A 23,038-nucleotide genomic window follows, 5' to 3' on the forward strand; every position below is an offset into this window, starting at 1 on the left:
CTCCAACTCCAAATCTTATGAAGACCAGAGCCCCTTTAGCCGCCAAATGGCGTTGCCCGGGTCTCACCACGAGGAGGCGGGGTTGTATTGAGACCCATTGTACGCTGATGTTAGATTCTCGCTTTCGAGAAACGTAATTTCTCGACGACACGAAGATTGAAGATTATGTCCAATAAAGAGCTTATATTCGCCGAGGGATAATCATCCACCGAGAGATGCGTTATTCTAAAACGCGTAGTTAAAAGTAGTTAATCTAAGCTAATTTTAAGTAAGTTAAGGCCTTAGAATCAGCGGCAAAATTTACGTAATTAAATTAAGACCTTAGAATTAGCGGCAATGTTTACGTAAGTAAGTTAAGCCCTTATGTAAAATTTTCCGAGTAAATCGGCATCATTCTCGATTCAGAAAATATTGCTAGTTGTAATTATTTATTTTAATCGTTGAATTTATATATTACTTGCGTAAAATAAAACGTCAAATTTAAGAGCAGTGAAATTATTATAGCTTGAAATCAGAATACCGAAGCTCGCACAATACTTACCTTCAATTGACGCAACAAGTGTGCTGCTGAGATTTATCCTGTTCAGTTCCTCAGAAACACAGGTCGCGATCCATTTATTTCGACAGAATGCTTCTCCCTTTGTCTTGCCATTTCGAAACTGTCCTCCATGGTGGAAATGCTCGCCGCTGCAATCTGCACGAATTCTGAGGCCATCGTACGTTACTAATCGTCGCGAGGCACCTTCCACGAGCCTGCGGACTATAAGAAATCCCATTTTTTTGCTCTTCGGTCAACAGAAGCTTCCATAATTGTTTGACGCTTAAAGAATGCATGGTGCATCGATCGTTCTCTTTTTCTCCCGCCGCGCCGACAATAAATAATTTCACTTCGCAATTTCAATGGCGAACAAGCGATCCGTAGCCACTTTTCAACAATAATCACCGTTCGAACTCTATTAATAATGAGAAACCCATGGTAGCGGAGGAGCCCGGCGTTACGCGACAGACGAACGAAAATTGATTGCACTTGAATATCTGAATTTATTGACTGGTCATAGCTCGGCGAAGAAACTTCACGAAGACAATCGCGAATGGGACCCGGGGAGAGGATCACGATGGCAGTAAGACGAACAAAGTGCTGCGCGACATACAGTGGACTCGCATTAATATTCGGACACGATATTGTTCGAATTTGAAATGTTTAATTCTGTATTTACTTTACGCCACACCATTTTTTCACTGTCGGATCCGTGAAGATTAAATTTGCTTTCATCCGAAAATATTACATCATTCCACCACCAGTTGTCTTTGCGAAAATATTCTTTTGCAAATTTAAGACCGACAGTGAAACACGGTGGTAGGAATGTAATAGTGTGGGGTTACATCTCGTCTGTAGGTGTGGGTGAACTAGTTTTTATCGTTGGTATTATGGACAAAATGAAGTATTTGGACATTTTTTAAAAGAAATTTAATTACGAGTGCTATAAATATGGGTATACGTACAGTTTTAAGTTTCATCAGGACAATGATCCTAAATACAAGGCCAGAATTGTACAGGGATATTTATTATACAATTGTCCAAAAGTACTGCATTCTCCTCCTCGATCGTCTGATTTAAATCCAATTGAAAATTGATGGGATCAATTGGACCGCAGAATTCGTACAACACCTGCAAAGACAACAACAGAGATAAAACAACGTTTGTTAGACGAATGGAAACGGATTACACCGGAATATTTAAATAAAATCATCTGTAACAAGCCCAAGCGATTACACGAAGTAACAAAACGAAAGGGTCAACCGACAAAATATTAATATTATGATAACATGATTAAAAAGATTTTCATTTTATACAAAATTAATGTAATTCATTCGCTGTCCGAATATCTTTGCGACGTTAAATTTTGTCACAGTCTTGTTTATCGCTTATTATACAAAAGAACATGCGCAATAATTAAACAAAATGTATGTTTCTACTTACTTTAAGAAGTGCTTTATTATATGAGAAAACAATTGATTCAATAATACTATCGAAAACAATAAAAAGGAGCAATAATTCTTCTAACAATATCGTGTCCGAATATTAATGCGAGCCACTGTATTTTGTTCCGTATGAAACGCGTGTTTCGCATACTTTTCACCGACGAAACTCTTTCGATCGAAATCGAAGCCAAAAAGTGATCGTAGCTCAACAAGATTGGTACTGTTCGCTGCTAGGGTTTGATAGACGCTCTCTGGAACAACCATTTCACTAAAGTTCAGGGCGTGTTCGAGGACAAACGTGTTTCATACGCGACAATTTTGCCGCTTTCGTCGGACTTTTGCGCGCGGAGGAGGAAATGGCTGATGAGAAATTTTGTAGAGCGGCGAATCGATCGAAATCAAAGACGCTTTCGTGTATAGTCGGCGCACTTTTTTGTGCGGCGGTATATGGCCACAGCAACGCATCCCCGTGTTGTTCAAGATGGCAGTGTTTTACTTGTCCTGGTCCATGGCACTGTCTACTTGGGCTGCGTATGATGTACAGGACGATCTCCAATTGATGATCTTCAACCTGATGGAGTCGATTATAATAATGTCTATTATATTCGAGACTTCTCTCGTTTGGTTAAGCGATGATTTGAAATCAGTCGTCGACGAAGCCAGGAGAGAGATGCAGAATGGCGTGTATCTGAAGAACGTAGACGAGAAGCGGCTGTATTACAAATACAACAACATCTCTTGGAAATTTGGGAAATATGCGACGGTGTTTCAATTTGCTCTCATCATTCTGATGTTCTTTCGTCCGTTGATACATCTGTCGGTGCAGTCTTATGCAGGTAACCATTCGTGTAATTCGTTACCCACTCGTGCGATTTATTGTATTGTTATTATCGTATTTTTGCAGGAGAAAGTAATGCAACGATTTTCTATACACTACCATTTCGGGCTCATATCTTCTTCGATTACCAAAACAACATCATGATCTATTTTATTCTATACGTATACCAGGTGCCTTTGATGTACGTGGCCATGTTTCATATAGCAGAGGTCAGCTTTATCGTCACCATGGTCTTACATCTTTGCGGGAAGTTCTCTATTTTATGTTTTCGTATCCGAAACGTGACCACGAAGTCGTCGAGTCTTTTCCAGAAGAACATTAAAAGCGTGGTGAACCAGCATTTGGAGTTGAGAAAGTGAGTACAGGAGTTTTTGTTACGTTAATATTTCTCGTCTTGGTTACTCGTTCACTTGTGTCATGATAATGCTGCAAGAGAAAACGTTCATATTTGTATATTGTACACATTGAAATGTTTAAATGCGATTAAGAACAAAAAGTTGTTCCATCTTCGAAATGGAACATGAGAACGTAGAAGATCTTTTGACAGATGTAATGTAAGGATATTCTTAAATTCTTTTAAATATCGTCTACTCATTCTTTTTTTTCATAAACGTACACGCATAATAAATAATTGGTCGTGCTGTGAAAGTAACGGTATAGTAACATCGTCTATGGGTGTTTCAGGATGTCAGAAATTCTAAATAACAGCTTCTACCTGCTCCTTCTGATAGAATACGTCAGTTGCTCCTCTCGCCTGAGCCTTTCTATGTATGTTGTTTTAACCGTATGTAGTGAATTGACTTTGTTCCGAAAACATAGATTAGATTGGCACGAAAAAGAGATACATGACAGATTCGAGCATGACCCAGTTGTCGAACAAGGGTTGATTCGCGAAGTCGACACGCACTGGTTCCAAAAATTACTTGAACACTAAATTTCCGATTTCCGAGAAATTTTCAATATTTAAATGGTCAGAATTTCGCGAGAAAGAATAATTGTACCACTACCTTCTCTTATTTTCGAAAATCGGGAATGCGTACGAATCCTCTTGGATCAGGTTTTAATTATTTTTTAAATATATTTTACAGACGCTTAATACAGATCCGGTAGCCGCTGCCAATTTTGTAATGTACACGCTGGACGTGACTGCTTATTTGTATTTGTATTCCTACATCGGTGAACAACTTCGTTGCGAGGTTTGTGTTCGATTTAGTATGACAAAGAGTAATTCAAATTTTGGTTATACAATTCACCTTGATCGATTTCAAAAGCGATAGAATTTACATTGAACTTAATACTGATAGAACCATAACATTTAGTCAGAGAATATAGGTGATGCGCTGTACAATATCGAATGGCAAGAAGTGACAGATAAAGATAGAAGAGTTCTGTTGATATGTATGACGAACGGACAAAAAACAGAGTGCTTAACAGCTGGAAAATTTTATGAATTCTCATTGTTCGGGTTTACTAAGGTACGTATCATCTTTCCTTTATTATATCAATTTTAACAGTTCGTGAAATAGTTAACGACGTTAACAACCAGAAGCTGATATGTAGGGGAGCACTGCCATGAAAATAGAATACTTTCATAACCTTGATATAACCTTGATATAACCTTGACATAACCTTGACATAACCTTGACATGACCTTGACATGACCTTGATATAACCTTGACATATATCAAGGTTATTTCAAGGTTATGTCAAGGTTATTGATAATATTATAACCTTGATATGTTATTTCAAGGTTATTTCAAGGTTATGTCAAGGTTATTGATAATATTATAACCTTGATATGTTATTTCAAAGTTATTTCAAGGTTATGTCAAGGTTATGTCAAGGTTATGTCAAGGTTATGTCAAGGTTATGTCAAGGTTGTTTCAAGGTAATCCTCTCTTTACCGAACCCACCCACACAAGAAAATAATGAATAGGAATATTAATTTTTATTCATATCAATTTGTTGTATAGATTTTCAAATTTTCCATGGCGTTCTTCTCTATGTTGAGAGCAAGAATAGAAGCGTAAAACAACGATGACGCAATAATGCTTCAATTACACTATGATAATTAAGTATATAAAATAGTGATTGGCTTATCGTCAATTGCAATTTCCATTCCGTAAATCTGTACTAAGATCCTATAAATTGTATGTTTCTGCAAAGTTTACGTACTGGTAGAAGTGATAATAAAAGTATTCACGTAATTTCTCTAATTATTAAGCCACCGATCTTTGTGCACTTATGCCATTTCTGCACTGTTCCTGCACGTATGCATTCTTTCCGCACGTCTGCATTGTTCTGTTGATTGATACATGAAATAAATATTTGTTATGCATGTGTTTTGCGTAATTCTCTATGAGAGTTAGAATAAAATACATATTTACACAACAGAAGTCTATTTTCAAGGTACAATTTCCACATAAACGGAATATGAATGTATGCAACGTCATAACAATTCTCGTCGTCCCGACTAAACATCAAAACGATAGTCATCTTCGAAGCATTTCTCAGTATGATCATGCGACGGATATATTAGTTAATTCTCCCCAATTTACCTCAGCTTGTAAACAAAAATGGACAACTTGAGAAGGGGGAATACGATTACTTGCACCTCGTTTTATAGATTATCAACAATTACAACAAGAGTCGCGAGGCTCGAATAATCGTATCACCTCTTCCGAAATTGTCCATTTTTTTTTTACAAGCTGAGGGACAATCAGGAGAATTTACTGTACGCTGTATTCCATGATAAAATTATACAGAAAACATATCCATTCATTTCTTTAACAGATCGTGAATACTACCATGACATTTCTGTCCGTGTTACGCGAACAAGTAGTAATCATCTAACATCAAATTTTTGTCTATTAACAAACACGTTCGAAGACTCACGAACATAAACTTAGTATTTAGCTACTGAAAATGGAAATAGAAGTGTCCAAATAATTTTAGGATTACTTACAACATTTTTCTTGCACCTGCACAAAGATATAACGACTTCATGCTTCGTATATTTTCAACGATTTTCCATCAAGGAAAAGCAGGGATCGTAGTACTGCAACATGATGATTAATGATATGATAAAACTAGAAATTAAGATTACAGTGATAAATCTCTCTCGCTCGAGAGAGAAGTCCGGTAGACACTTCCACAGCAGTCAGCAATTCTTTACACTATTTGAAGTTTACAGAATGTAACGGCAGACTTATCGATCACGCTTATTTCTCCTATCACCCTCAGTTCGGTATGATAAATAATTCTGCTTCACCATTTTGGTCAACTTCGCCGGTTCAATTACCTTCGACAGCGTTTTCCTTTCACGGAACACACGACGCCGAAACAAAGTCTTGCACAAATAAAAAATAAACGGGGCGCTAGGAAGCTTTACTACAATTACTTTCATCGAAGGGACGGTTACGATTTAGTTCGCTATTACTCTGCGCTTGAATTGTTACGTGCAACTGTGCCCGCTGATTGCATGCGATCATATAAAAACAGATACCGCACCGAGTCGTTTCAATTTCAAGATCGAAAACAGATTGACAATGACAGTAAGAGAGTTGACGTGGTCTGCTACGGATCGTTCCGTATGAAACGTTTGTTCCACGTCGGGAGGCTGTCTTAAGTGTTTTTCTCGATATTTTTATCTTTTTACCCTGCGAGACTTTGTATGTTTCCAGTGTAAAAATGAGAACTTACCATTCGGAGAAATTTTCGTTCTATGTCCAATGAATGAAAATTCATTTTGGTAATGAACATTCGAATTGTTTTAGTGCACAAGCGTTTCATGCGTGACGATGTTAACATTAACACTTTATCTACCGGGAGCTTATTAACAGCTTTTTAATATTTATGCTATATCAAGAAGGACCTTAACAAGTGTCTTTGAAATGAAAATCGGAAGGAGAATAAGTCGGCTATGACATTAAAAATAACATGTTGGTTTACGAATGAAACTGCCAGCAGTAGTGATATATTTAATGAGATGTTCAAAATTGTTAATCTCTCCGACTTTCGAAGGGCTATTAGATGATCACTGGTAGGTAAAGTATTAGGTATTATCATGTTTGTCGTGTCTGGGAAATTGGTCTAAAATGTTTCAGAGGGATCATCCTGTCGATATCAAAGACTCTCTCATGTACTGCCAGCGAATATTCGCCACCGGCGATATATTACCGAAACACGGCAACGATCAGAGAAAACTGTTCAAGATCGTAGTGTTCTATTTCTTCCAGTTGGCAATGTTGCAACTGTGGGACTTGTACGATGTTCTGCACGATTTCAACGCGTTGATAGAGGTCGCGACAGAATTGCCTCTCACGCTTTCGATACTGTTCGGGCTTGTTCTTATCGGAACGAACAAGAAGCTGATAGTGGTGGTCGAGAGAATCCAAAGCGACGTTAAGGGCGCGCTATTGTTCGAGAACGACGAGGAGAAACGAGCTTATCAAAAGTACAACAACATATCCTTCTATTTCGGCAAATATATATCGATGTTCGCATTCTTCATCTCTTACTTCCTGTACGCAACCCCCTTGATAGATCTTCTGATCCATTCTCGCGCAGGTAATCTTTCTTGCAGTCATAACTATTTATTTTGACCCGTTGTTTTGCTATATATCTTTTCGATCGTTGCGCGATATCAATGAGAAGGAACTACATTAAAAAGAAAACATTGTATTTTACAATCCGTTTAGCTTCGTTTTCAACTGTGAAACTTTAATTTTTGCGATCCTTAACACGTTCCGTGCCGAGCTTTTTTTACTCGAATCTTCACACTTTGATATTTTACTAAAACTTGATGTATTACGTGCAATTATTCATTCTCGTACACATAACAACGTAACAAAAACTTATCAACGCCCATTCTTGCGGTGGAAATTGATTCTTCGGTTCTAAATTTCTTGTAAACAATTTGTTCAGTTCACTAAGTAAACATGCAAGCGTGTACCATCGATGGTACACGTGGCACGGAACGTGTTAACCCCGTTTGAGTCCCAAGCAACGCGATCGCGCTGTTTAGATCTTGTATCGCGATCGAACTTTAGTGACGCACGTACATCGCATAGCTGCTTTTCTAAATCTTTTTTCTTTTCGTTTTGTTTGTCAATCTTGACGAGCGCTATCGCGCCGCTTGGTTCTCTTCGCAATCAATTAAGACAAGCGCTATTACGCTGGTCGCCACTTTTCGACCGTGTTTACTGAATAACCCCTGGGACTCAAACGGTTAACTCTTATCCATCGGTCCGTGGCATGCGTCCTCGTCAACATTATCGCTGCCAATGACTTTGTGGGTAGGTCTGTTCATTGAATGACACTTGTTGTGCGGAGTGACTGTTACTCTTGCGCATGTAACTTGGCGCTACAACTTCTTCACACGACTTAGCAACGACCTTGTCGTTCGACACCACCCATGCGAAGATATAACATTCGCAGATCGTTTTCACATAACATAACACGATTCGAGAGGCGTCGAACCCGCGCTCCAAGTCCCACAAAATGGAGACATTAGAAAATATATCGGCGACAACGGCGCAGCGTCCAATTCATGAGTATTAGCAACTGTATTATTCCGAGTACCATCTCTGTTGTAGCTCAGGACAACAACACAAGACCCTACGTGTTACCGTTTCGTTCTCATATGTTTTTCGACTATCGCTATGACACTAAAGTATACACACTGATTTACCTTTATCAATTGCCCGTTGCGTTCCTGGGAGTGTATCACGCAGCGGAAGTTAGTCTGATCGTCACCTCGACGCTACATATTTGCGCAAAAATGTCGATGCTGGCTAGCCGAATTCGAAAGTCACTGACGAAATATCCGGTGCATTTCCGGCAGAGGATGAGAACAATGGTGATGGAGCATTTGGAGTTGACAAAGTGAATATATAATAATCAGTGAATTATATAACTTATTTAATATATAAATATAATATATATATATTAGTTATATAATTATATAGTTTCATATATATATATATATAGTTATCTAGTCATATAATTATATATAACTATTATATATATAATATATATATATATATATAATATTTATGTATATATGTATATAGTCATATATAAATTGTACATATATTATATATAAATTTTATATAATTTATATAAATTATATATATTATATAAATTAATATATAAAATTATATAAATTATATAACTTATATAATATATATCACTTACTTAATAATGAGTGAATATATAATATATAATCTTGTTAGATTATAATTCTTCATGGGAAACTATAAATGTATGCGTTTTTATTTCAGGCTGACCAATTTCTTAAATAACTGTTTCCATCATATCCTTCTGGTAGAATATCTGAACTGCAGCTTCAGATTGGCCATTACTATGTACGTGGTGCTAATCGTATGTAATCGAATCTGTTTAAAGCACATGCGTTAACACACAACACACCACCTCGAAATCTTTTCACTTGCGAAGACGTGATATCCTTTTTCCGACTATTTTTTACATTATACAGACACTTCGAAAAGATATGATGGCAGCTATCAATTATATTTTATATACCATAATCGTGGCAGCCTGGCTGTACTTGTACTCTTACATTGGTGAGCAACTTGTTCATGAGGTTTGTAATGTCGGCTGTCTATTATTTCTCTTTTCATGTATCAATTTTGAAACATTTGAACGTTTCTTGAATATTACTTGAACATTTCACATCTTGTCGCAGCTCCGTCTTTGTTTTCTTCAATGTAAAATAACAATGTTATGTAACATAGACACTAATATTGAATCTGACCATGATATCTAGTCACAGGAAGTGGGCGAAGCCTTTTACAACACGGACTGGACAGACATAACGAGCCAAGATAGAAGATCCTTGGTAATCTGTTTGATAAACGGACAAAAACCTCAATATTTAATGGCTGGGAAGTTCTACAGATTCACCCTTTTTGGTTTCAGCGATGTAAGTAAAAGCAATCTGTTACTATTAATCAATTTGAATAGAGTATATCCCGAAAAGATTCTGTCAGTTCTGCAATGACGGATGTTTAAACATTCAATAAGAATACTATATTTCATTATGAAATTATACACAAAAGGTATCCATCAACTTCTTTAACAGATCGTGAAAACTGCTATGGCATTTTTGTCCGTTTTGCGTACAATGGTCGTCTAACATCAAACAACTGTTCAATGCTTTATATAATATTTAGCTAGTGAAATAAATGTGTCCAAATAATTTTAGGATTACTTACTAAATATTTCCTGCATCTGCGCAAAGATGTAACGGTTTCATACGTCGTACATTTTCAACGATTTTCCATCAACTATAAACAACAAGGATTTTGTGGTAGTACAAATATGATGATTAATAGTATTATTAAATTAGAAGTTAAGATCACACTGATAAAAGTCTCTCTCTCTCGAGAGAGAGAAATCTGGTAACACTTCCAGCAGTCAGCAATTCTTCACACTATTTGAAGTTTACAGAATGCAACTGCAGACTTATCGATCTCGCTTATTTCTTCTGCCACCCTCAGTTCAGTATGATGAATAATTCTGTGTTAGCGTTTTGGTCAGTTTTCGAGCAAATATCGTCGGTTCAATTATCTTCGGCAGCGTTTTCTCTTCACAGTTCGGCGAAACAGTCTTGAACAAATAAAAAATGAACGGGGCGCTACGAAGCTTTACTATAATTACCTTCGCCGAAGGGACGGTTGCGATTCAGTTTGTTATTACTCTGCGCTTGAATTGTCACGTGCAACTGTGCCCGCTGATTGCATGCGCAATCTTATAAAGCCAGTTACCACATCGTTGTACCTTGAATTTCAAGATCAAGAACAGACTGACAATGACAGTAAGAGTGTTGACGTGATTTGCTACGGATCAATCCGTATGAACCGTTTGTCGGTTTTTGGATATTTTTATCTGCAATCGAACTTTGAATATTTCCTGTCTAAAATGGATATAAAGCATAGAATTTTCTACTCTGCGTCGATTGAATCGTGGAAATGAAAATTCGAATTAAATTAACGCACAAGCGTTTCATACGTGACAATGTTAATGTTAACACTTTATCTATCGAAGGCTTGAAAAAGATTTTTTATCTTATTAAAAGATTGTTTAATATCCACGTTATATCGAGGGGAATCTTAATAATTGTCTTTCAAATAGCAATCTCAATCAAAATGATTCGATTATGATTTTAACCATAACCTGTAGCGGTATTGAAATATTTAACGAAAAGCTCGAAATAGCTAACTTTCGATTTTCAAAATGCTACTCGATCAGCACCGATACGTGAAGTATTATGATCGTGTTTGTCACGTCTGGGAAATTGATCTCGAATGTTGCAGAGCGACCATCATGTCGAAATCAAAGACTCGCTCATGTACTGTCAGCGAATATTCGCCATCGGGGGTGTGTTGCCGCTACACGATAGCACGGCGCTATTCAAGATCGTAGTGTTCTATTTCATCCAACTGGCAATATTGCAGCTTTGGGACTTATTCGACGTTCTGCATGATTTCGATGCGATCATAGAGAACATGTCGGTATTGCCTCTCACCATTACGATACCGTTCGCGCTTGTCCTTATTCGAACGAACAAGAAGCTGCTAGTGGTGATCAAGAAAATCCGAGGAGATATAAATGGCGCGATATTGTTCGAGAATGACGAGGAGAAACGACTTTATCAAAAGTACAACAATATATCCTTTTATTTCAGCAAATATGTGTCCATGTTTACACTCGTCAACACTTACTTGTTGTACGTTCGCCCCTTGATAGGTCTGGTGGTCTATTCTCTCGCAGGTAATCTTTAACCAGTGATATATGTATAGTTATCGTGATCCAATGCTTTCTAACATACATTTTCAATCAGAGCGTGATGAATGAAAAGAGTAACTGAATGATGATATGAATATATCATGTATAAATGTGAAGAATGAAAACTGTATTAGCCCTTAGCGCTCCGCGCGTTTCTCGAGTACTGCTTACCAGCAACTCCGGCACATTTTTGGAGCGGAGCGCCTGAGATAAAGGAAGTCTTATTTTGAGCGGTAAAGATTACACGTCCTTGCGAATGCATTTGATTTGATTTATTTCATAAATATACATTTTCCTATTGTAAATGAAAGATAAATTTTAAATTTTGTAATTCACCAGGGTGTGATATCTTTGGTAACAATCTCCCATGTGCATTCTGGGTTTGCTTGGACAAGTGTCACAGTATTCGCTTTGCCAAATAGAGTTACTAGATATTTCTTTCACGTTTAGAACATTTTCTGCGTAACTGTTGGTTTCCTTTATAATTTCATTTACCGATTCGTCCGTGAAAAATAATTTAAAATATTGTATCGGCTGTTCAACGTTTGTAGGAACTTGTGGTCCAATGACCTGTGGCAATACACTAAAAGGTATTCTATCTGGAATATGTAATTCTTCCGTAACATCGCGCCATTCATCCGAGTCTTGTAACGAATCTTCGCTTTCACTTTCAATAATTCTCATTCTTCGTCTCTTTGGTAGTATAATTTCGCTACTATTACTCGAAGTGTCGGAATCATAACCCACATTGTCTTCCACAATGTCTTTTAACTCTTCAAAATCAAATACGTCTTCGTTATCACTCGGCTCTAAATTCTCATCGTAATATTTATTTTTCTCCATGTTGCTAACCATAGAAAAGGTCAAAAAATGGTTTAATCGCAATGGTACAGACTTGGCACGTTTTAACTACAGATAACAATTGCTAACGCCGACGATAACGTATGCTAAAAACATTTGGCTCCGTAGCGGAACGCTAAGGGTTAAACAAATATTGTTCGACAATCCATCTAGGATTCCCTTCATGTCAGAATCTTTGATTTTTTGTAGTCCTTAAGTCATGCTTCAAAGAGATCATCAGATTCCTGTGGTCATCACTATGAAACATGATTTCGGGATTAATCTTGATCTTGAGTTATGAAGCGATTGGAACTTTCTCTAGAAAAAAAAAGTATGAAAAGAGACATTAAAAGTTTGATCCTGTGACGAATGTGTGGTGTTCGATTCCTGAGCTTAAGCAATTGAGTTTTTCTGTGTACCAACTTTGTTGTAGATCACGGCAACAACACAAGATCCTACGAGCTACCATTTCGGAGTCATACATTTTTCGACTACCACTACGACCTGAAATTATACACTCTGTTATATTTCTACCAGCTTCCCGCTGGGTTCGCAGGATTGTATCACGCAGCGGAAGCTAGTCTCATCGTTACCTCGACGCTACACGTTTGCGGAAAATTGTCGATGTTGGCGTACCGAATTCGGATGTCCCTAACGAAATCTCCGACGCATTTCCGGCGAAGGATGAAAACAATGGTGACGGAGCATTTGGAGTTGATGGAGTGAATACATAAATTCTTTGTTAGATTATTTGTTTAAAGGACACGATAATTATATGGCGGTTTATTTCAGATTGACAGATTTTTTAAATGACTGTTTCCACCATATTCTTTTGTTAGAATACCTGAATTGTAGCTTTAGATTGAGCATTACGATGTACGTGGTGTTAGTCGTATGTAAACGAATCTTTTTTAAAGCACATGCGTTAACACACTAAACACCATCTAAACAGTTTTTCTTTTGTGAAAACGTTCTGTTATGTTCATTTTTACTATCTTTTATATTACACAGACGTTTGGCAGGGATACGGTGGCTGCTATTAATTTTATTTTATATAGTATAATCGTGGCAGCCTGGTTGTACTTGTACTCTTACATTGGCGAGCAACTCGCTCAGGAGGTTTGTACTGTTGTTTGTCCATTATCTCTTTTGATTCATTTTGAAAAATTTGCATGTTTGAAAAGCCATCGTGCTGTGGCACTATTATTATAGTACAATATTATTATACATAATAATATTGAAACAACTATGATATCTAGTCGCAGGAAGTGGGTGAAGCATTTTACAACACCGTTTGGACAGAAATAACAAACCAGGATAAAAAATCTTTAATAATCTGCTTACTGAACGGGCAAAAACCTCAATATTTAATGTTTGGCAAGTTTTACAGATTCACGCTCTTTGGTTTCACTGATGTAAGTAGCGCAATCTGTTCTTATTGACTAATTAAGAAAAACAATATCCACGAATATTCTATCAGTCACGCAATGACAGACCTTTATATTGAATAACACTACTATATTTCACGATAAAATTACATAGAAAAGATATCTATCCATTTCTTTAACAGATCGTGAAAACTTCCATGGCCTTTTTGTCCGTATTACGAGCAAGAGTCGCATAAAGCTGGTGGTTGCCGTCTAACTCGAAGTTTCTATCTATCAATGCAAATGTTTCAAGATTCATGAAGCAAACATAGTATTCAGTTACTGAAAATGGAAATAAAAGTGACCAAAAAATGTTAGGTTTACTTACTAAAACTTTCTGCGTCTGCACAAAAATGTAACAATTTCATAGTTCGTGGAATGTTAACGATGTTCCATCAACTATGTATAATGGCCAAGGATCGTGATAATGCAATGTGTTGATTATGTTATATATATATATCTTATATATATGTTACAATATTTCAAGTTTTGATCAATATGATAAAACTTTCGAAAGAGAAGTCCAGGAGATACTTTCAGCTGTCAGCAATTCTTTACACTATTCGGAGTTCACAGAATGCAACTTGAGACTTATCGATCTCGCTTACTTCTTCTTCCACCCTCAGTTCAGTATGATAAATAATTCTACAAGAGCGATTCACTGTTGCACAATTTTCGCGCACAAATCGCTGGTTCCAATTATCTTTGTTATCTTTTTCCAATCACGGATTTGCGAAGCTACGTCCCTATTAGAAACAATCTTGCGCACGTACCATCGTAGGTGCTGAATGAATGATCAAAATGAGCGAAAATGTTCGTAACTCTAGACAGCTTCACTGTAATTATCCACAGCGACCGAATGTTTGCAATTTAGTTCGCTTGTATTCCCTTGCTTGAATTACCATGTGCAACTGTGTCCGTTGATTGCTTGATACCGCGTAAAAAACGCTTGCCATGCCGTTGCCGTTTCAGTACCGAGATCAAGAATAGAAGCGCGATGACAGTAAGCGAGACGATGCGATTTGCTCCTGGTTGTTCCATGTGGAACGCTTGTCTAAGTCAACCAAAATCGTATAATAAAATTGTCTTGAAGACATTGTATTCGGTTACAATTTTTGGGAACTTTTCTAACGTAGAAACGAAGAGATCGTTTACTGCTCTGATTGAATCGTGGAAATGAAAGATCGCATTGTTTTAACTAGCAAGCGTTTCACTCGTAACAACGTCTACGTTGACACTTTGCCTACTGAAAGCTTATTGTTAAGCACATTGTTAAGCTTATTTCTAAGCTTATTTGCCAAGTTCGTTCACAAGTGAAAATTCACCATTGGTATTGAATCATTTATCACAACGGCCTAAATTCTTGACTATTGGCTTTCAAAAGACAAACGACTCGTCGCTGGTAGATAAATCGTTGACGTTGAATTTTTCACGTATGGGAATTGGTTCGCCGAAAATGTTATAGAGCAGCGATTCCAACGAAATCGGCGACTCTCTCGCGTACTGTCGGCGAATATTTGCGATAGGCGGAGTGATGCCACAGCAAGATAGCCCGAAACTGTTCAAGCTGATAGTATTATATTTCCTTTTCCTAATACTGATGCAAGCTTGGGATACGTACGATTTTTTGCACAGTTTTGAGACGTTGGTGTTTAGCGCGACGGAATGGCCTGTCTCGGTTTCGGTAACGTTAATTCTTGTCCTTATTCGCACGAACAAGAAATTGCCAGTGGTGATCGACAAAATCCAAAATGATATAAATGGCGCGATATCGTTCGAGAACGACGAGGAGAAACGACGTTATCAAAAGTATAACAACATATCCGTTTATTTCGGCAAGTACGCGTCGGTGTATGCATTCGTCGCCGCTTACATGGTGTACGCCCGTCCGTTAATAAGCTTACTGACTGATCCTGATACAGGTAAGCTTAAGCGGCACATACAGTAATGTCTCCCTAATCGACGCTCAGATTGCGCACAAAAATGGAAAATTTGGGAGTGGAGATACGATTATTCGATTATTCTCCAACAGTAGCGATTAATTTTCAACATTCTTCCAGATAATAACACAAAGCCCTACGTTTTTCCTCTTCCAAAATTATCCATTTTTGTGGACAGTCCGAGCGTCAATTAGAGAGACACTACTGTACAGTAATGTCTCCCTTACTGACGCTCAGACTGTTCACAAAAATGGAAAATTTGGGAAGTGAAGATACGATTGTTGAAGTCTTGCGACTCGTTGTTATAATTGTGGACAATTTATAACTATAACGATAAACCGCAAGACTCGAATAATCTTCCCAAATTAAATTAAAGATATTAATTAAATTTTAATTAATTGAATCTTATTATTAATTAAAAATATTCTTCCCAAATTGTCCATTTTTGTGGACAATCCGAGCGTCAATTAGAGAGGCATTACCGTATTCAGTATTCTCCAACAGTAGCGATTAATTTTCAACATTGTTCCAGACAATAACACGAAGCCCTACGTGCTACCATTTCGGGCTCATATGTTTTTCGACTACCAGCACAATGCTAAAATATACACTATGTTATACATCTACCAATTTCCTACGCCGTTTGTGGCAGTGTACCATGCAGCCGAAGTTAGTCTGGTCGTCACCTCGACGCTACACATTTGCGGAAAATTGTCGGTGCTGGCGTGCCGAATACGAATGTCCCTAACGCAATCTCCGGGGCATTTTCAGCACAGGATGAAAACTATAGTGATCGAGCATCTGGAGTTGTTGGAGTGAGTACGTAAATTTTCTTGTGATTCAGAAGCTATGAAATTTCTGCAAAGATGTAAACTTGTCCTACTTCGGCCGAATTGTTAGGCATATTTGATCATCCGGTACCGTACTTATTCCGAGTATGACGCCCATCGAAGTTCTGCTATATTTGAATTTTAGTTTTTAGATACATTTATGGCTAAAAAAGTATTCAGAGGATACAAAAACGTTCGAGAAACTCTCCTGTATATAAACCATGTAAACGAAGTTTATTTGTTATTGAAGATAACGTGAGCAACTTAAAATGCGTGAAAAATAATTTGTTTTTGAAAATTTGAAAATAGCGTTATTCGAGAATTCGTGGTGAAATTTCGAACTAGCTTCATGTGGCCCATGTGGCGTCAAACCATGTAATGTGAAAACCCATGAACCGTTCGTCAAAATTTTGTCGTGCAGGGCCGCCATATTTATGGAAATCTCGAAAGTCTCAAAATCATCAGCAGTAGATAATTTTGATGAACAGTTTGAGCGTTTTCTCACTGCGTGCTTTGGCGGCGCCACTTGTCTCAAATGACGCTATTGTCAAATTTGCAGAGGCCGATTATTTTTTTCGCAATGTACATTGTTATCTTGTTTTTCAACAATGAATACGCTCCGTTTATGTGGCAGAAATGTAGGGGGGAGACTTCTTCATATATTCTTTTCATTGTTAACTCGGCAAGAATACGTCTGTAATTGCATCAACAGCAATAAATAGATTTCCGTAGCATAAAACGAATGTAGTTAAATATCTGTCTTCAAAACATTCTTCTATCGTCTCGATTACCATATTTTTGTCGCAGCGATGACGAGGAACAGTATAGAGTCGAATTATCTGGTATATTTGTTTATCCGACACTGCTCGATACCGAGCATGCTGGATAATTGGTATCCTACTTTAACCCCTTAACGTGCACGCTCGAGTTAACTCGAGCGCGCTAAACTGACCAAACTGTGCACACTCGAGATAATTCGAGCGGCGTTGCACTTTATGTTGCTATGTTGCTATAATTTTTTAAAAAGCAATTTATTGATATTTATCATTTACATGGGATTGTAAGTTATATAACACTTACTTATTCAAGTATAAAATATATCCTTTTTCTACTTATCACTTACGACTTATCTCTTCCTTGTGAGCCGCTTTCCGACAGCGTATTCATATTCAGATTCTGATTCGCTCATTTTTCAATATATACTTTACTAAAATATAATGTAAAATACAATATAATAATAATAATAATAATAATAACAATAACAACAATAATAATAATAACAATAATAATAATGATTTATCAAAATCCAAAATTGCAATAAAAATTTTGATTATTTTTGTATTTTTGTAATTTTCTTGCCAAGACAACGTTCTAAATTGTGTTCTTTTTACATTAAACAAAATCGATTTTTTTGGCCGGCCTTTTTCAAAAAAACTGTGCATTAAGGGGTTAATTAGGGCCATTTCGCAGCTGCCGCTGCGAAATGACAAATGCCGTAAAAGTAACGAACCTTGTGGATAGAAAGTGGCTGGCAAAGATTAATAAGCACGTAGAAGTCTCCACCTATATAATAGTAATTGTATCTGCATGAATTTCAGGTTGTCAAATATTCTAAACGACAGTTTCCGCCATATCCTTCTGATAGAATATCTGAACTGTAGTTTCAGATTGGGAATTTCTATGTACGTGGTGATAATCGTATGTAATCGAATCTCTCTAAGGCACATACACTAATGCAAGGCAATGAAAATAACGAATAACAGCCGCAAGATTGATTATGCTGTTTCAAGATTACAATGTTTATTGTGAAAATTAGTTTGATAATCACGATCGATAAGAAACATGTTCCGTAAACGATATTCGATATTTTTTTAATATCTAGCATTAGAAAATAAGAAGAAATGATTTGAAAATTCTTTTACTTGCGATAAACGTGACGTTAATATTTCTTTCAACACGCTTTTTATGATACAGATGATTGGGAAAGATACGGTGGCTGCTGTTGATTATATTTTGTATGCCATCATCGTGGCAGCCTCGTTGTGGTTGTATTCCTACATCGGCGAACAACTTGCTCACGAGGTTCGTATTTATACATTGCAATCCTTAACACGTTCCGTGCCGAGCTTTTTTTACTCGAATCTTCACACTTTGATATTTGACTAAAACTTGATGTATTACGTGCAATTATTAATTCTCGTACACATAACAACGTAACAAAAACTTATCAACGCCCATTCTTGCGGTGGAAATTGATTCTTCGGTTCTAAATTTCTTGTAAACAATTTGTTCAGTTCACTAAGTAAACATGCAAGCGTGTACCATCGATGGTACACGTGGCACGGAACGTGTTAATAATGTTGTAGTGTGTCTGTGAAGTATCCACTAATTACAAAACAACCGTTATTTATATTTATATATATTTAGTCGCAGCAAGTGGGTGAAGCGTTTTACGATACCGATTGGACGAACGTCACGAACAGTGACAGAAAATCTTTGGCAATCTGTTTAATAAACGGACAAAAAGCCGAGTATTTAAAGGCTGGGAAATATTATAGATTCACTCTTTTTGGCTTCAGCGATGTAAGCAGTACCGCTTGTTACTATTAAATGATAAAACACAAAGAATATTATAGTAAATGTATAGTAAAAGTTAAAATTATACAGAAATGATGTCAAATGTTTTTCTTTAACAGATTGTAAAATCTTCCATGGCGTTTCTCTCCTTATTGAGAGCAACAGTCCGATAAAGCTCGAGAAAGTGGTATATAAGTAGATGATCGTCTAGCTGCAATTTTCTATTTTTCATTGCATGTGTTCAAAGATTCCCAAACATAAGCGTAACATTTGGTTTATTGGAAGCGGAAATAAGAACGGTGCAAATAATTTACAGTTTCTGTTTTATAGTGCACATGTTTGAAGACTCACGAAGATAAACATAGTTATTTAGGTATTGAAAATGGAAATAAAAATGTTCAACAAATCATGGAGTTACTTACTAAATTTTTCCCACATCTGTGCAAAAATGTAACAACTTCATAGTTCACGCAGTTTTGACGATGTTACCATCAACTACAAGTAGCATAGATCGTGGTAGCGCGGTATGGTGGATGCAGTATGGTATGGTAAAACTAGAAATTAAGATTACAGTGATAAAACTCTCTCGAGAGAAATACGGTAGACACTTCCAGCAGTCAGCAATTCTTTACACTATTTGAGGTTTACAGAATGCAACTGCAGACTAATCGATCTCGCTTATTTCTTCTGCCACCCTCAGTTCAGTATAATGAATAATTCTGTTTTAGCGTTTTGGTCAAGTTCGCCGGTTCAATTATCTTCGACAGAAGATAGTTCAATTATTATTTTCTCTTCACAGTTCGGCGATACAGTCTTGAACAAATAAAAAATGAACGGGGCGCTAGGAAGCTATACTATAATTACTTTCACCGAAGGGACGGTTGCGATTCGGTTCGCTGTTACTCTGCGCTTGAATTGTCACGTAAGCAACTGTGTCCGCTGATTGCATGCGATCGTATAAAAACAGTTGCCACATCGTTGTTGTTTCAATTTCAAGATCAAGGATAGACTGACAATGGCAGTAAGAGAGTTGACGTGGTTTGCTACGGATCGTTCCGTATGAAACGTTTGTTCCAAGTCGGGAGGACGAACTTTTGGACAGTTTTATCTGCAATCCTGCGAAATTTTGTATATTTTCAGTATAAAAAAGAGAACTTATCATTGAGAGAAATAGTTATCCTGCGTCGAATGACAAGTGAAAATTAAAATTCGAATTGCCTTAACGCAGAAACGTTTCATACGTGACAGTGTTAATATTAATACTTGATCTACGGGAAGAATATTAAAAGACTTTTTACTACCTATGCTATGATCAAAAAGAATCTTAACAAGTATCTTTGAAATGACAATCTTAAAAGGAAAATCAGTCGGCTACGATGTTAAAAATAACCTGTTGGTTTACGAAGGAAATTTCCTGCAGTATTAATATATTTATAGAGAATTTGGAAATTGTTAACCTCCGAATTTCGAAGGACTATTAGATGAGTATGAATTAGATTGGGGGAGTAGAATTAGATCAGTATGAAGGTGTTGCGTGTGTCGTAACTGGAGAATTCGTCTAAAATGTTGCAGTACAACGATGCAGTCGAAATCAAAGACTCTCTCATGTTCTGTGAACGTATATTCGCTACCGGTGATATATTACCGCAGCAAGACAACGACAAGGGGAAATTGTACAAGATCGTGGTGATCTATTTCTTCCATCTGTCAATTGTGCAAGTCTGGGACTTATGCGACGTTCTGCGTGATTTCGATGCGATGATAGAGGGTGTGTTAGTATTGCCTCTCACGCTTTCGATGTTGTTCGCGCTTGTTCTTATTCGAACGAACAAGAAGCTGGTGGTGGTGATCGAAGAAATCCGGAGAGATATAAATGGTGCCATATTACTCGCGAACGACGAAGAGAAACGACTATATCAAAAGTACAACAATATGTCAGTTTTCTTCGGCAAATTTGTGACCGCGTTTACATTCGTCGTCAGTTACATGATATACGTTCGCCCCTTGATAGGCCTGCTGATCAACTCTCGCACTGGTAATCATTAATCAGCCATAAATATTTATCTTGACCCATTGTTTTGTAATATACATTTTAAATCGTTGCATCGCGTGAATGAAGAGGGGAATTTCGTGTATAAACATCATAAGAACTTTATCCGAAAGATATCGGATAAATATCTTTATTCAAAAATCCAGCTACACTCGTTTTCATGTCAGAAACTTCGATGTTCACAATCCTTATATCGTGTTTCAAAGAGATCATCAGTTTCCTGAGGTCATCACTTTGAAACATAATCTCAGGATTAATCTTGATCTTTAATAATGAAATGATCGTAAAACTGAACATAGACCTCCTTTTAGAAAAAAGTACGAGAAGAGACATTAAAAATTGTATCCTGTGACAAAAGTAATGGCCAATTCGTAAGCTCAAGCAATTGTGTTTTTCAGTGTGCGAACTTTGTTCTAGATCAGGACAACAACACAAGACCTTACGTTCTACCGTTTCGGTCTCATGTGTTCTTCGACTATCGCTATGACCTAAAAGTGTACACTCTGTTATATCTCTACCAGTTTCCCGTTGGATTGGTAGGAATGTATCATGCAGCGGAAGTTAGTCTCATCGTCACCGCGACGTTACACGTTTGCGGAAAACTGTCGATGTTGGCGTGCCGAATTCGAATGTCCCTAACGAAATCTCCGGCGCACTTCCGGCAGAGGATGAAAACAATGGTGATGGAGCATTTGGAGTTGATGGAGTGAATACGTAAATTCTTGTTAGATTACTCGTTGAAAGGAAACGATAATTATATGTAGCTCTATTTCAGGTTGGTGGATTTTTTAAATGACTGTTTCCACCATATTCTTCTGTTAGAATATCTGAATTGTAGCTTCAGATTGGCCGTTACCATGTACGTGGTGTTAGTGGTATGTAATCGAATGTTTGTAAAGCACATACATAAAGACGCAAAACACCATCTAAGCATTTTATGTTCTTCTTTTCACTATCTTTTAAATTATACAGACGTTGGGGAGCGATATGATGGCCGCTATTAATTTTATTTTATGTACCATAATTGTGGCAGCCTGGCTGTACTTGTACTCTTACATCGGTGAGCAACTTGTTTATGAGGTTTGTACTGCCGATTGTTGATTTTTCATGAGATAATTTTGAAAATCTGAGTGTTCGAGAAACCATCTCGACGCATTTTTATCTCGATTTCCTTCCATTGAACAACTATGATGTCTAGTCGCAGAATGTTGGCGAAGCCTTTTACCATACTGTTTGGACAGACATAACAAACCAGGATAAAAGATCTTTAGTAATCTGTTTAATAAACGGACAAAAACCTCAATATTTAATGGCTGGGAAGTTTTACAGATTCACGCTTTTTGGTTTCAGCGATGTAAGTAGAACAATCTGTTCAACTAATTTAAAAAGGGAATATCCGCAAACGTTTCTATCGATTATACAATGACGGACTTTTGAGTATTCGACAGGAATACTGTATTTCATGATAAAATTATACAGGGAAGATCCATTTTTTTAACAGATCATAAAAACTTCCATGGCTCTTTTGTCCGTATTACGAACAAGAGTGGAATAAAGCTCTGGTGCTGGTCGTCTAACTTAAAGTTTCCGTCTATTAATGCACATGTTTCAAGGCTCACGAAGGCAAACATAGTAATTAGCTACCGTTGATGAAAATAAAAGTGTCCAGATAATATTAGATCTACTTACTAGATTGTTCCTGTATCTGCGCAAAAATGTAACCATTTCATAGCTCATGCAGT

General features: G+C 37.1%; 3 protein-coding genes across 3 annotated transcripts; all 3 read left to right on the top strand.

Annotated features, from left to right (window-relative positions):
• The first annotated feature begins 966 nt into the window (after positions 1-966).
• LOC117217338 (uncharacterized) lies at positions 967-5,028 on the top strand. Its single transcript, XM_076524523.1, has 7 exons — positions 967-1,121; positions 2,363-2,819; positions 2,888-3,176; positions 3,506-3,605; positions 3,910-4,017; positions 4,141-4,296; positions 4,795-5,028. The coding sequence occupies exons 1-7, from the start codon at positions 1,092-1,094 to the stop codon at positions 4,849-4,851; spliced, it is 1,197 nt and encodes a 398-aa protein (XP_076380638.1). The 5' UTR covers positions 967-1,091; the 3' UTR covers positions 4,852-5,028.
• A 494-nt stretch (positions 5,029-5,522) lies between these two features.
• Positions 5,523-19,653, top strand: LOC117217337 (uncharacterized). The gene is made up of 19 exons (XM_076524573.1): positions 5,523-6,375; positions 6,928-7,390; positions 8,419-8,707; positions 9,106-9,205; positions 9,321-9,428; positions 9,612-9,767; positions 11,161-11,617; positions 12,906-13,194; positions 13,265-13,364; positions 13,484-13,591; positions 13,732-13,887; positions 14,043-14,087; positions 14,774-14,902; positions 15,365-15,821; positions 16,372-16,654; positions 18,268-18,367; positions 18,644-18,751; positions 19,097-19,252; positions 19,366-19,653. Exons 1-19 carry the CDS (start codon positions 6,370-6,372, stop codon positions 19,417-19,419), a joined length of 3,564 nt encoding a protein of 1,187 aa, XP_076380688.1. The 5' UTR covers positions 5,523-6,369; the 3' UTR covers positions 19,420-19,653.
• A 458-nt stretch (positions 19,654-20,111) lies between these two features.
• On the top strand, positions 20,112-22,969 carry LOC143260020 (putative odorant receptor 65b). Its single transcript, XM_076524526.1, has 7 exons — positions 20,112-20,267; positions 20,819-21,281; positions 21,714-22,002; positions 22,072-22,171; positions 22,269-22,376; positions 22,495-22,650; positions 22,798-22,969. The coding sequence occupies exons 1-7, from the start codon at positions 20,262-20,264 to the stop codon at positions 22,849-22,851; spliced, it is 1,176 nt and encodes a 391-aa protein (XP_076380641.1). The 5' UTR covers positions 20,112-20,261; the 3' UTR covers positions 22,852-22,969.
• Positions 22,970-23,038: the final 69 nt, after the last annotated feature.

Source organism: Megalopta genalis, chromosome 9, assembly GCF_051020955.1.
Source record: "Megalopta genalis isolate 19385.01 chromosome 9, iyMegGena1_principal, whole genome shotgun sequence".
Classification (NCBI taxonomy): Eukaryota; Metazoa; Arthropoda; class Insecta; order Hymenoptera; family Halictidae; genus Megalopta; species Megalopta genalis.